The 14,198-nt window shown below is 39.3% G+C and overlaps 1 protein-coding gene across 7 annotated transcripts in view; it reads left to right on the forward strand.

Moving 5' to 3' along the window:
* LOC110455611 (coronin-2B-like) overlaps nt 1-14,198 on the forward strand; it is a 118,575-nt gene that overhangs the window by 77,975 nt on the left and 26,402 nt on the right. For 2 of the 7 annotated variants that reach the window (XR_002463471.1, XR_002463470.1), the window contains exons 16-19: nt 390-558; nt 4,756-4,932; nt 7,958-8,053; nt 13,430-13,675. Coding sequence is in view for 5 of the 7 variants with exons in the window: in XM_021505817.1 (XP_021361492.1) it covers nt 390-558; nt 4,756-4,932; nt 7,958-8,053; nt 13,430-13,576 (589 nt within the window). In the remaining 2 variants the exon portion in view is untranslated. Of the gene's footprint in view, nt 1-389; nt 559-4,755; nt 4,933-7,957; nt 8,054-13,429; nt 13,676-14,198 lie in introns of those variants that run through there. The other 5 variants (XM_021505817.1, XM_021505816.1, XM_021505818.1 and 2 more) reach the window with 4 other exon arrangements.

The following is a 14,198-nucleotide window of genomic DNA, read 5'->3' on the forward strand; positions in this document are numbered from 1 at the left end:
TTTTCAGACATTGTTAGTGTTCACCTCAGACATTGTTAGTGTTCACCTCAGACATTGTTAGTGTTCACTTCAGACATTGTTAGTGCTCAATTCAGACATTGTTAGTGCTTACTTCAGACATTGTTAGGGGTCACTTCAGACATTGTTAGTGCTCACTTCAGACATTGTTAGTGCTCACTTCAGACATTGTAAGGGCTCTCTTTAGAACAATTTTGGGCATGTTTAAATCAGCTTAATATTTGAAGCTCTCGATCCCCATCACCTTCCAACCTAACTCAGTTTTTACAAAGCTGAACTTTATTCCTTAACTAAAGTGTGACATGTTGTATTTTTTTTGTGAATGGTCGCCACCTTAAACTGACCATCATGATATCATTTCCTGTTGACAGTGACCAGAGCTTAGACAGGAGGGTCAAGCCATTAGATCTGGACAAGTCACATTCCACTGAACAGAGTCAAGTCTCGAGGACAGCGGTCAAGAAAACCTGGACACCAACATCTCCCGCCGGGAATGATCCACCAACCAACGGGTTCACTGGACCAGATAACAACAGTGATGTAAGTAAACCATTAGGCACCTGATAATCTGGACACCTCCAGTCAAGTCCTCGGGTCATAAGGCACCTGATTATCTGGACACCTCCAGTCAAGTCCTCGGGTCATAAGGCGCCTGATTATCTGGACACCCCCAGTCAAGTCCTCGGGTCATAAGGCCCCTGATGATCTGCACACCTCCAGTCAAGTCCGCGGGTCATAAGGCACCTGATTATCTGGACACCTCCAGTCAAGTCCTCGGGCCATCCGGTCTACTTAATTCCTGCATGTTTTCATATATTTATGATTATTTTTTATTATCCATGCTGTGTGCTGGGATTGTTTTTTGTTTGGTACAATTCTATTAATAGTGTCGTATGTCGGGGTACATATAGTCCTGCTGGCAGAACACAGAGTATTACAGTGTAGTGTGTGAATGGAGCTGGTGTAGTGTGTAAATGGAGCTGGTGTAGTGTGTGAATGGAGCTGGTGTAGTGTGTGAATGGAGCTGGTGTAGTGTGTGAATGGAGCTGGTGTAGTGTGTGAATGGAGCTGGTGTAGTGTGTGAATGGAGCTGGTGTAGTGTGTGAATGGAGCTGGTGTAGTGTGTGAATGGAGCTGGTGTAGTGTGTGAATGGAGCTGGTGTAGTGTGTGAATGGAGCTGGTGTAGTGTGTGAATGGAGCTGGTGTAGTGTGTGAATGGAGCTGGTGTAGTGTGTGAATGGAGCTGGTGTAGTGTGTGAATGGAGCTGGTGTAGTGTGTGAATGGAGCTGGTGTAGTGTGTGAATGGAGCTGGTGTAGTGTGTGAATGGAGCTGGTGTAGTGTGTGAATGGAGCTGGTGTAGTGTGTGAATGGAGCTGGTGTAGTGTGTGAATGGAGCTGGTGTAGTGTGTGAATGGAGCTGGTGTAGTGTGTGAATGGAGCTGGTGTAGTGTGTGAATGGAGCTGGTGTAGTGTGTGAATGGAGCTGGTGTAGTGTGTGAATGGAGCTGGTGTAGTGTGTGAATGGAGCTGGTGTAGTGTGTGAATGGAGCTGGTGTAGTGTGTGAATGGAGCTGGTGTAGTGTGTGAATGGAGCTGGTGTAGTGTGTGAATGGAGCTGGTGTAGTGTGTGAATGGAGCTGGTGTAGTGTGTGAATGGAGCTGGTGTAGTGTGTGAATGGAGCTGGTGTAGTGTGTGAATGGAGCTGGTGTAGTGTGTGAATGGAGCTGGTGTAGTGTGTGAATGGAGCTGGTGTAGTGTGTGAATGGAGCTGGTGTAGTGTGTGAATGGAGCTGGTGTAGTGTGTGAATGGAGCTGGTGTAGTGTGTGAATGGAGCTGGTGTAGTGTGTGAATGGAGCTGGTGTAGTGTGTGAATGGAGCTGGTGTAGTGTGTGAATGGAGCTGGTGTAGTGTGTGAATGGAGCTGGTGTAGTGTGTGAATGGAGCTGGTGTAGTGTGTGAATGGAGCTGGTGTAGTGTGTGAATGGAGCTGGTGTAGTGTGTGAATGGAGCTGGTGTAGTGTGTGAATGGAGCTGGTGTAGTGTGTGAATGGAGCTGGTGTAGTGTGTGAATGGAGCTGGTGTAGTGTGTGAATGGAGCTGGTGTAGTGTGTGAATGGAGCTGGTGTAGTGTGTGAATGGAGCTGGTGTAGTGTGTGAATGGAGCTGGTGTAGTGTGTGAATGGAGCTGGTGTAGTGTGTGAATGGAGCTGGTGTAGTGTGTGAATGGAGCTGGTGTAGTGTGTGAATGGAGCTGGTGTAGTGTGTGAATGGAGCTGGTGTAGTGTGTGAATGGAGCTGGTGTAGTGTGTGAATGGAGCTGGTGTAGTGTGTGAATGGAGCTGGTGTAGTGTGTGAATGGAGCTGGTGTAGTGTGTGAATGGAGCTGGTGTAGTGTGTGAATGGAGCTGGTGTAGTGTGTGAATGGAGCTGGTGTAGTGTGTGAATGGAGCTGGTGTAGTGTGTGAATGGAGCTGGTGTAGTGTGTGAATGGAGCTGGTGTAGTGTGTGAATGGAGCTGGTGTAGTGTGTGAATGGAGCTGGTGTAGTGTGTGAATGGAGCTGGTGTAGTGTGTGAATGGAGCTGGTGTAGTGTGTGAATGGAGCTGGTGTAGTGTGTGAATGGAGCTGGTGTAGTGTGTGAATGGAGCTGGTGTAGTGTGTGAATGGAGCTGGTGTAGTGTGTGAATGGAGCTGGTGTAGTGTGTGAATGGAGCTGGTGTAGTGTGTGAATGGAGCTGGTGTAGTGTGTGAATGGAGCTGGTGTAGTGTGTGAATGGAGCTGGTGTAGTGTGTGAATGGAGCTGGTGTAGTGTGTGAATGGAGCTGGTGTAGTGTGTGAATGGAGCTGGTGTAGTGTGTGAATGGAGCTGGTGTAGTGTGTGAATGGAGCTGGTGTAGTGTGTGAATGGAGCTGGTGTAGTGTGTGAATGGAGCTGGTGTAGTGTGTGAATGGAGCTGGTGTAGTGTGTGAATGGAGCTGGTGTAGTGTGTGAATGGAGCTGGTGTAGTGTGTGAATGGAGCTGGTGTAGTGTGTGAATGGAGCTGGTGTAGTGTGTGAATGGAGCTGGTGTAGTGTGTGAATGGAGCTGGTGTAGTGTGTGAATGGAGCTGGTGTAGTGTGTGAATGGAGCTGGTGTAGTGTGTGAATGGAGCTGGTGTAGTGTGTGAATGGAGCTGGTGTAGTGTGTGAATGGAGCTGGTGTAGTGTGTGAATGGAGCTGGTGTAGTGTGTGAATGGAGCTGGTGTAGTGTGTGAATGGAGCTGGTGTAGTGTGTGAATGGAGCTGGTGTAGTGTGTGAATGGAGCTGGTGTAGTGTGTGAATGGAGCTGGTGTAGTGTGTGAATGGAGCTGGTGTAGTGTGTGAATGGAGCTGGTGTAGTGTGTGAATGGAGCTGGTGTAGTGTGTGAATGGAGCTGGTGTAGTGTGTGAATGGAGCTGGTGTAGTGTGTGAATGGAGCTGGTGTAGTGTGTGAATGGAGCTGGTGTAGTGTGTGGATGGAGCTGGTGTAGTGTGTGAATGGAGCTGGTGTAGTGTGTGAATGGAGCTGGTGTAGTGTGTGAATGGAGCTGGTGTAGTGTGTGAATGGAGCTGGTGTAGTGTGTGAATGGAGCTGGTGTAGTGTGTGAATGGAGCTGGTGTAGTGTGTGAATGGAGCTGGTGTAGTGTGTGAATGGAGCTGGTGTAGTGTGTGAATGGAGCTGGTGTAGTGTGTGAATGGAGCTGGTGTAGTGTGTGAATGGAGCTGGTGTAGTGTGTGAATGGAGCTGGTGTAGTGTGTGAATGGAGCTGGTGTAGTGTGTGAATGGAGCTGGTGTAGTGTGTGAATGGAGCTGGTGTAGTGTGTGAATGGAGCTGGTGTAGTGTGTGAATGGAGCTGGTGTAGTGTGTGAATGGAGCTGGTGTAGTGTGTGAATGGAGCTGGTGTAGTGTGTGAATGGAGCTGGTGTAGTGTGTGAATGGAGCTGGTGTAGTGTGTGAATGGAGCTGGTGTAGTGTGTGAATGGAGCTGGTGTAGTGTGTGAATGGAGCTGGTGTAGTGTGTGAATGGAGCTGGTGTAGTGTGTGAATGGAGCTGGTGTAGTGTGTGAATGGAGCTGGTGTAGTGTGTGAATGGAGCTGGTGTAGTGTGTGAATGGAGCTGGTGTAGTGTGTGAATGGAGCTGGTGTAGTGTGTGGATGGAGCTGGTGTAGTGTGTGAATGGAGCTGGTGTAGTGTGTGGATGGAGCTGGTGTAGTGTGTGAATGGAGCTGGTGTAGTGTGTGGATGGAGCTGGTGTAGTGTGTGGATGGAGCTGGTGTAGTGTGTAAGTTGATGGGAGACAGTGGTTAATATTTTTTTGAAATGTGTTACTACTGACAGAACACGCCAAATCAGAGGAACATTGGAGTAAGCACTTTGAAGGAACTTTAGTCCTATCTGTATTTACCACTAATTTTTTTTTTTGTGGAATAAAGATGGTTCTCTGCGTTCAAATGTAACAATACCAGGCTGAGGGGTAAAGCCTTGCTAGTCTGACAATGTTACTACTGGTCTTTTAAAACCTGTGTCATTAGTCTTTCTAGATAACTAGGTTTGTCTCTATTTCATAAACAATAAAACTGGTCTATCTGGTTGAATTGGTTACATAAAAGCAGCCCTGTTGAATGTTGGAGATTGTCAATTTTCTCTCAAATGCATGATTTGTAAGATTTTTCCTTTTCTTTGATTGTCTTATCTGTTATTTTAGATGTCAACAAATTCATCAAAACAAGATTGGGGACCAAACATTAATTCCTCCTCAAATCACAGCAATCATAATTGTCCCCCTTTAATGAAACATTTGAACAATAAGCCCTCCCCCAGCACACAGTCTGTGGATCTGTTACTAGGATACAAGCCTCAACTGCCAGAGGACCAGCATCATGTAAGTCTGGGAATGTATCCGCATGGTGACTAACCCATCAAACTAATTATAATTCAACATATTAACCAATCAGATTAGAGCTATCCACTACTGTATACACTAGAACTGTCATCTTCTATAGAGACTTCACTTCAACTCAATTTCTGATTATAACTAATCTTTTGACTTTAGCTTTCAAAAATCTCTGCTTTTTGGTTAATTATGTAAACCCAATATGATAAATGCATTCAATGATAAATTTCATAAATGTGTTCAGATAAATGTGCTGACCCCATATTATGTGAGAACTGACTCAACATCACTGTTAAAATTTAATACAATATTATTGAAGGAGAGCTAGTTTGACTAGGAACCCTTAACTCATTGCTGCCATCATGTGTTAACCTCCTTAGTAGTGGAAATGATTTAGGGGGGACACTAACAAAATGCATACCATTCTTTGATTGGATTTTCAACATTCTTTTCCCATGAAATCGCAGTAATTTGTAGGTTTGACGCAATGTAATGAAAATTTACATGAATGGTTCCTTGTTTCTTTGTGCGTGAGTTATTTCACCCACACTCTACATGGTCAGTACTAAGGTGCATACATACATAAAGTGTTTGTCTGAAGACTGAACAACAGTAGCACAGACTCGCACACCATAAAAGCAAACAAGGCCTCTCAAAAATTGTTCAAAGACTATAGTCTCTCAGAGAAAAACATTTTGTCAAGATTGTGATCTTTGAATTGCCAAATTCTATATGTACATTTCACCTGCAAAATCCTCTTTAAGCACTACCATAAGACATTACGTTCATAGCACTATGAATGCAGTTAGATCAGCATCCTTTTGAAGCTTCTCCTCTCACCTCAAATAACATGGGACAACCCTTAGAAGCAAACACTTTGGTGACGTTAGTCCATTACAGGAATCTCCTTTGCTTTGAACAGAAACACTTCAATATTGACAGGGAATATCTGTATTTTGGTCAATAATATCTATAGGATTTTAATGTAAAGATAAGGACCGAATGGCATTTTAGCATTCATACCAGCTTGAAATTGAATATACAATCCCATTCAATCATTATGTTGACTTAAGGAAAAAGAAAGTATTACAATGCTAAATAAGGTCTTTTTGTGCTGTTTTATGATGATGTGATTAAACAGAATTTTAATCCAATACAGTACAAGGCACAGACTACACTGTAGTATGAACGAAGTAGACAGGTCTTTATTTTCCTGAGTAACGTTATTATTTCTTTACTCCACATGAGATATTTGACAAAATCAACCTCCTTTCTTAGATCCAGTTATCAAAATTTCTCAGATTTTTCTTAATGATATTAACTTCAAGATCTGAACATCCCCAAAATTAGTTTGCAATTCATCAAATATTTCATTTCTGTACTCCTAGCCAATTAAGAAATCAGCCTACTGATTTATTTGTAATGACAATCTCTCACCTGTTTGGTAGTGTATTATCTCCCATCATAATTAACCTGAGTTAGACATTACTCTCTACTGCAGTGTGGCAGATTTTAATTGTACATAGGATTACAGTCGCCTTCTAGCTTCAGTGGTAGAGCGTTGGACTAGGAACCTGGAGATCAGGGTTCGATCCCCGATGGAAGCACATCGCTCTCTTTCCTGTTACAAATGGTGACCGTGGCCCTCCCTGTGGTGACAGGGAGTAATAGAACCTGGGATGTAGTGGTGTTTCAAGACAAACATAAAAAGGGGGGAGTAGTGTGGCAGATTTTAATTGTACATATGATTATAGTCACCTTCTTGTTTCTACGGTAAACATGTTTTATGTAGAGATTGTCAGATCCTGTTTCTACAGTTGGTGAGGATGGTGATTTTTATATTCAGTTAAACTAAAATATATTTGGATATTAAAAATAAACTGGATGTGATCATTGTTTTATACCAGGATTTGATAGATAATTAAAGTCTGCACTGCATCTTAATAGTGTGATTCTTACAAGGTGCAATCTGTATTATCCAACACAAACACAACTGACACATCTGGTGAGATTACAAACTAAGGTTTTATATATAATGTTGCACATATTGTGATATGGTGAGCATATGGGTTGATTCTGAGGAAACTTGGGTGGGTTGATTCTGAGGAAACTTTGATGGGTTGATTCTGAGGAAACTTTGATGTGTATATATTGCCCCCCTGCAGTACTCTTGTTGTTATCAATACTACAGACAACCCTGTGTACCAGATATGTGTGTTGGATAAGACAGGTTTCACCCTGACCTTATCTCTGTGTTATCTTGTCTAGTTCATTTTAACTTTATTTTAACTTTACTTTATCCTTTTTTCCCCATTATGATACTGTCCTGTTTTCCGGTGAAACAAACAAACTTTCATCCAAAGGATTCCATGAAACATGCAGTTGATTTAATGCAGATTTTAATAATAAATATAACTTAACACAAAGGCATCCCACAAGAAACTGCATTTAATCTGATGCAGAGAAATGTCCTGTAATTTTGGACGGACACAGAAAAAAATTCACATGAGAGATAAATATACTGGAACCAATTTATTGCAATTTTAAATGTTTTTTTTCTGTTAGAGTTTCCATGATTGTACAGGATTTTGTCATCATCAGCAGCGGTATCATGATTTTGGTGGATGTTTGTTAGCACCTTCAAACAGTAACACTATTGTAGCACAATAAGTTTATCATTACTCTATGTAGTTGTTGTCTTTACTTTGTAGTTTTTGTATCAATGTGAAACAGAAAACTTCAGCTCCACTAAATATTTGTATTTTGAACAGATCTGATCTGAATTTACTGAGCCTATAGGAATTTGTATTGATACTGATTACCAGTCATTCTTCAGCAGTTTGAAATGTTCTCCTGTCTCCTGGAGAAATGGAGCCATTTTCCTGTTTTACATTGCTTCCCGACTTTTCTACATGTATATCATATGTTAGTCTTGCTTTGCCGTCCTTATTCTACATGTACTCAGTTCTTGCTTGTGTATATACCTGTCGCCATGGTGATCTTATTCTTGTAGAAAGTTCACATCAAGAAAGTATGGGCTTCCTCTCCGAGCCCTAACACTTTACCCACAATGCACCTGTGGCAGGAAGTGTCATTGAATGAATCTGAGGTAGGTTATAATGTACTAATTGATGTGAACAGTAAGTTTACGATTGTGTGGCGTTCATAGTTTCAGAAAGCGTGCCTTGAATGCTGGGTGACATTTCCTTGTGTGAGATCAGTTGGCATGCAGTACCATTTATTTGTTAGAAGATTGATTAGATTAGATGTATTTTGCTTCATTTTTAGCTCACCTGGCCCGAAGGGCCAAGTGAGCTTATGGCATGGGGCGGCGTCCGTCGTCAACTTTTTACTTTAAACAACTTCTTCTCCTTAACCAAAAGGCCTGCGGTGATGATATTTTGCCAGAAGCATGCTGGGATGAAGGGCTACCAAGTTTGTTCAAATATTTGACCTTGACTTATATTCAAGGTCACAGGGGTCAAATACATTAAAATCTTTAAGCAACTTCTTCTGAATAACCAATAGGCCTAGGGTGTTGATTTTTTGCCAGTAACATGCTGGGATGAAGATCCACCAAGTTTGTTCAAATAAATGAACTTCATTTATTTTCAAGGTCACAGGGGTCAATTATGTTTTTAACCTTTAAACAACTTCTCCTGCATAACCAAGAGGCACAGGGGGATGATAGTTGGCCAGTAACATGCTGAAGTGAACGGCTACCAAGTTGATTCAAATAAATGACCTTGACTTATATTCAAGGTCACAGGGGTCAATTATGTTTTTAACCTTTAAACAACTTCTCCTGAATAACCAAGAGGCACAGGGTGATGATAGTTGGCCAGTAACATGCTGAAGTGAAGGGCTACCAAGTTTATTCAAATAAATGACCTTGATTTATATTCAAGGTCATTGGGGTCAAACATGTTTAAAACCTTTAAGCAACTTCTTCTGAATAACCAAGAGGCCTAGGGTGATGATTTTTAGCCAGTTACATGCTGGGATGAAGGGCTACCAACTTTGTTCAAACGAATGACCTTGAATCATATTCAAGGTCACTGGGGTCAAATATGTTAAATCATTTAGACAACTTCTTCTGAATAACTAAGAGGCCTAGAGTGATGATATTTGGCCAGTAACATGCTTAGATGAAGGGCAACCAAGTTTGTTCAAATAAATGACCTTGACTTATATTCAAAGTCACAGGGGTCAAATATGTTTAAAACCTTTCAACAACTTCTTCTGAATAACCAATAGGCCTAGGGTGATGATATTTGGCCAGAAGCATGCTGAGATGGAGGGCTACCAAGTGTGTTCAAATAAATGACCTTGACCTATATTCAAGGTTACAGGGGTCAAATATGTTTAAAACCTTTCAACAACTTCTTCTGAATAACTAAGAGGCACATGGTGATGATATTTGGCCAGAAGCATGCTGGGATGAAGGGCTACCATGTTTGTTCAAATAAATGACCTTGACTTATATTCAAGGTCACAGGGGTCAAATATGTTTAAAACCTTTCAACAACTTCTTCTGAATAACCGATAGGCCTAGGGTNTTTCGACTCGTAGGTCAGACCACGGAATTAGATTGCTATCTAAGTCCGTGCTAGAATTGACCATTTTCAGCCAGTAATTAAACTTGCTTAATTATTCTGTTACCTCATGATTTCATCATGAAGAACAACTAAAAAGACGATTGGCAATTTGACACTCTAAAGTGTTCTTTTTTAGCTCACCTGGCCCGAAGGGCCAAGTGAGCTTATGGCATGGTGCGGCGTCCGTCGTCAACATTTTACTTTAAACAACTTCTTCTCAGTAACCATAAGGCCTAGGGTGATGATATTTGGCCAGAAGCATGCTGGGATGAAGGGCTACCAAGTTTGTTCAAATACATGACCTTGACTTATATTCTAGGTCACAGGGGTCAAATATGTTTAAAACATTTAAACAACTTCTTCTGAATAACCAATAGGCCTTGGGTGCATAAATTTGGCCAGTAACATGCTGGGATAAAGGGCTACCAAGTTTGTTCAAATAAATGACATTGATTTATATTCAAGGTCACAGGGGTCAAATATGTTTAAAACATTTAAACAACTTCTACTGAATAACCAAGAGGCCTAAGGTGGTGATATTTGGCCAGTAGCATGCTGGGATGAAGGGCTACCAAATTTGTTCAAATAAATGACCTTCATCCATTTTCAAGGTCACAGGGGTCAAATATGTTTAAAACCTTTAAACAACTTCTTCTGAATAACCAAAATGCCCGGGGTGATGCTATTTGGCCAGTAGCATGCTGGGATGAAGGGCTACCAAGTTTGTTCAAATGAATGACCTTGACCAACTTTCAAGGTCACAGGTGTTAAATGTCTTAAAATCTTCAAACAACCTCTTCTCAATAACCAAAAGGCCCAGGGTACTGATATTTGGCCTGTAGCAATCAGGGCTACCAAATTTGTTCAAATTAATGACCTTGTATTAATGTATTGTGTAGTTTATTATATCGCTCTATGTATTGTGTAGTTTGTTATATCGCTATATGTATTGTGTAGTTTATTATATCCCTCTATGTATTGTGTAGTTTATTTTATCGCTATATGTATTGTGTAGGTTATTATATCCCTCTATGTATTGTGTAGTTTATTTTATCGCTATATGTATTGTGTAGGTTATTATATCCCTCTATGTATTGTGTAGTTTATTATGTCGCTCTATGTATTGTGTAGTTTATTATATCGCTATATGTATTGTGTAGTTTATTATATCGCTCTATGTATTTTGTAGTTTATTATATCGCTCTATGTATTGTGTAGTTTATTATATCGCTATATGTATTGTGTAGTTTGAGTTTGTCAGATGAAACTTGATGAACTAAGTAACCTGTCTATATCAAACCCAGAACAATCAGAAAGCTGGTATAATTACTAGACATTCAGAGATGTGTATTGATCTCTGTGTAGTATCAGAATAGTATAGCATGACGTATACCTAGTGTAAGTACATTAGTGCCAGTACCGGGGATCTCCTTGGTTTGTAGAATTGTAAGATTGATTTGGAGTTCTGAGAAATGCAAGTTGGAAACACGAGTTGTTGGAATTGTAGAAGTTCCCCTTGATGTTGTTAGAATGAGTCAATGCCACTGTGAGGAGTTAACAGATCCTGATTGCTGCTTAATGTTGTGGTGTACATAGATACGTGGATGTAGTGGACCTGAAGCTTGCCTGAGATGGTGCAGCTTCTGTCTGTCAGGAAAATTTTGTTTAAACAGCTGATCTACAGAACCTAAAAGCCTTGACACATTATATATATTTCTTTGCTTGCTCAGGTGAAGGGCTTTGAAGTTTGTGCAAATAAATGACCTTGACCTTGAGGTAAAAGGGGTCAAATGTTTTTAAAATGAAAACAGCTTCAAAAGAACCATGGAGCTTAATTAACTTGTGTTATTTTTAAGACGTTTCTACAATAACTACAGATGAAACATGTAGCAGAGATAAAAGAAAGTTAACTTCTTTTAAAAAGGATGTCTTTCTAAAATTATTGTGATATATCAGCTTGCTGAGGTAAAGACTTGATAGCTTTGAATACATATTTATCTATATTTATGTAAATAAACAGCCAATGTAACTAACGTTTATGATGACTCGGATGTATGAAAAACATGTTTTGCTTTACACAAATGATGTATTAGAGTAATAGTATTTAGTATCATATATTTGGCATAAACAGGGATGATAAATGCAAATAGATTTAGATCTGGTCTTTTGGTTCATCAGTGGTGTGCCAATGAGACAATTATGTCTATCTAGTTTCAAAAGAAGACATGACCAGACAACATCAAATGGGCAAATGGGGAGCTCGGCAAATGTAACCAGTTGACACATTTCAGCCAACTATAGGTGGTCCGCCATCAGAACAACGTACAGTTGTCAAAAGACATCTAAATTTAAAGAACAAAGCGATGTCCTGCATATAGTGACAAACAACAAACTGTATATAGTTAAATAGAACAATAGTTAGATAGAACAATGATGTTATAGTAAATAGTTAAATAGAACAATAGTTAAATAGAGCAATAGTTAAATAGAACAATGATGTTATAGTAAATAGTTTAATAGAACAATAGTTAGATAGAACAATAATGTTATAGTAAATAGTTAAATAGAACAATAGTTAAATAGAGCAATAGTTAAATAGAACAATGATGTTATAGTAAATAGTTTAATAGAACAATAGTTAGATAGAACAATGATGTTATAGTAAATAGTTAAATAGAACAATAGTTAAATAGAGCAATGATGTTATAGTAAATAGTTAAATAGAACAATAGTTAAATAGAACAATGATGTAATTGTAAATAGTTAAATAGAACAATGATGTAATTGTAAATAGTTAAATAGAACAATAGTTAAATAGAACAATGATGTTATAGTAAATAGTTAAATAGAACAATAGTTAAATAGAACAATGATGTCATAGTAAATAGTTAAATAGAACAATGATGTTATAGTAAATAGTTAAATAGAACAATGGTGTTATAGTAAATAGTTAAATAGAACAATAGTTAGATAGAACAATGATGTTATAGTAAATAGTTAAATAGAACAATAGTTAAATAGACCAATGATGTCATAGTAAATAGTTAAATAGAACAATGATGTTATAGTAAATAGATAAATAGAACAATGATGTTATAGTAAATAGTTAAATAGAACAATGATGTTTTAGTAAATAGTTAAAATGTCTGTGAAAAGATGGTGTAAGTATTCGCAGGTGTTGTGGAATAGGTAGAAATGATGGAATGGCATGTAAGTATAAAGTTTCATTTAGTCTGGAATATTCTTAAGCCAAGGCCAGACTCAATATTTGGAAATATTTGCAAAAGTGTTTTTATTGAGAATATTTCTCCATGATTGCTCAAATATCTAAGTGAAAGATACAGGCCCTCTGGGCCTCTTGTTGTAAAAACTTTCGAATCCCACAATATGGTACTGTTGTATAATGTAGATTTGGTACTTGATAAAAAGGGTGAGTGAGTGTGTCAAGATTTTCCTACCTCTACAGTCTTTTTGTGTATATGTAGGGTGTTACCTCAGTGTGTGTCGGTAGTCGTCTTGTAAAATTGTCTTTGTAATTTCCAGAACTCTTTGGAACAACAGTAAATTATCAAAATTGAGCTTCAATTAAATTCCATAAAATGAATGTTGACGGTAATTATTATTTACGAGTGCTCACAGTACTGGACTTCTAATCAAAAGGAAGCGAAGTACCTAGGAAATGTTTGTATATTAGAAAGTGGTGAGTCATTCTGTCATAAAGTCCAGTACATCCGAATCTGTCGGGTATATCATTACAGGTAACAATTAACAGGTAAGATGTTCGGCAGATGGACGATTCCTTAGTGTTTCAAAAGCTTTGAAATAATTCATAAAATATAAGATGTATGTCAGAATAAATTAAGAATCCTGTCACATCTGTTTTTCAGTTAAGGAAAGCCTACTTCAGTCAGATGGAGGAAATCAAAAGTCTTAAAGAACAGATAACTCTAAAAGACAAGCGTATTCGGTTGCTTGAAGAGGAGATTGCAACTATGAAGAAACCTCGCTGTGGTCCGGGTGAAAGTGATTGCTGACACGATACCTCTGGATCTGATACACTGTCAGGTAGTAGTGTGATGAGAACACTACTGGCAAACTTGATTTTATATAACAATGGCCCATCATTGTGAATGGTGAGTCTTAGCCAGATATGTGATCACAATAGTAAACTTGGATTGTCTCCCCTTATTTCAAAGGCCTGATGCAAGGGTCCCCTTCATAATAATGATATGCAGCATTTATGTAGACCTATATTATGTAATCTACACAGTTATACAACAGGCTCTGTACAGTACACTTATAGTTATACTCCAGGCTCTGTACAGTACACCTATAGTTATAGTTATACTCCAGGATCTGTACAGTACACCTAGAGTTATACTCCAGGCTCTGTACAATACACCTAGAGTTATATTCCTGGCTCTGTACAGTACACCTATAGTTAAACTCCAGGCTCTAAACAGTACACCTATAGTTATAGTTATACTCCAGGCTCTGTTCAGTACACCTATAGTTATACTCCAGACTCTGTAAAGTACACCTAGAGTTATACTCCAGACTCTGTACAGTACACCTAGAGATATACTCCAGACTCTGTACAGTACACCTATAGTTATAGTTATACTCCAGGCTCTGTTCAGTACACCTATAGTTATA

The sequence above is a fragment of the Mizuhopecten yessoensis genome, unplaced genomic scaffold, assembly GCF_002113885.1.
Source record: "Mizuhopecten yessoensis strain PY_sf001 unplaced genomic scaffold, ASM211388v2 scaffold8333, whole genome shotgun sequence".
NCBI lineage: Eukaryota > Metazoa > Mollusca > Bivalvia > Pectinida > Pectinidae > Mizuhopecten > Mizuhopecten yessoensis.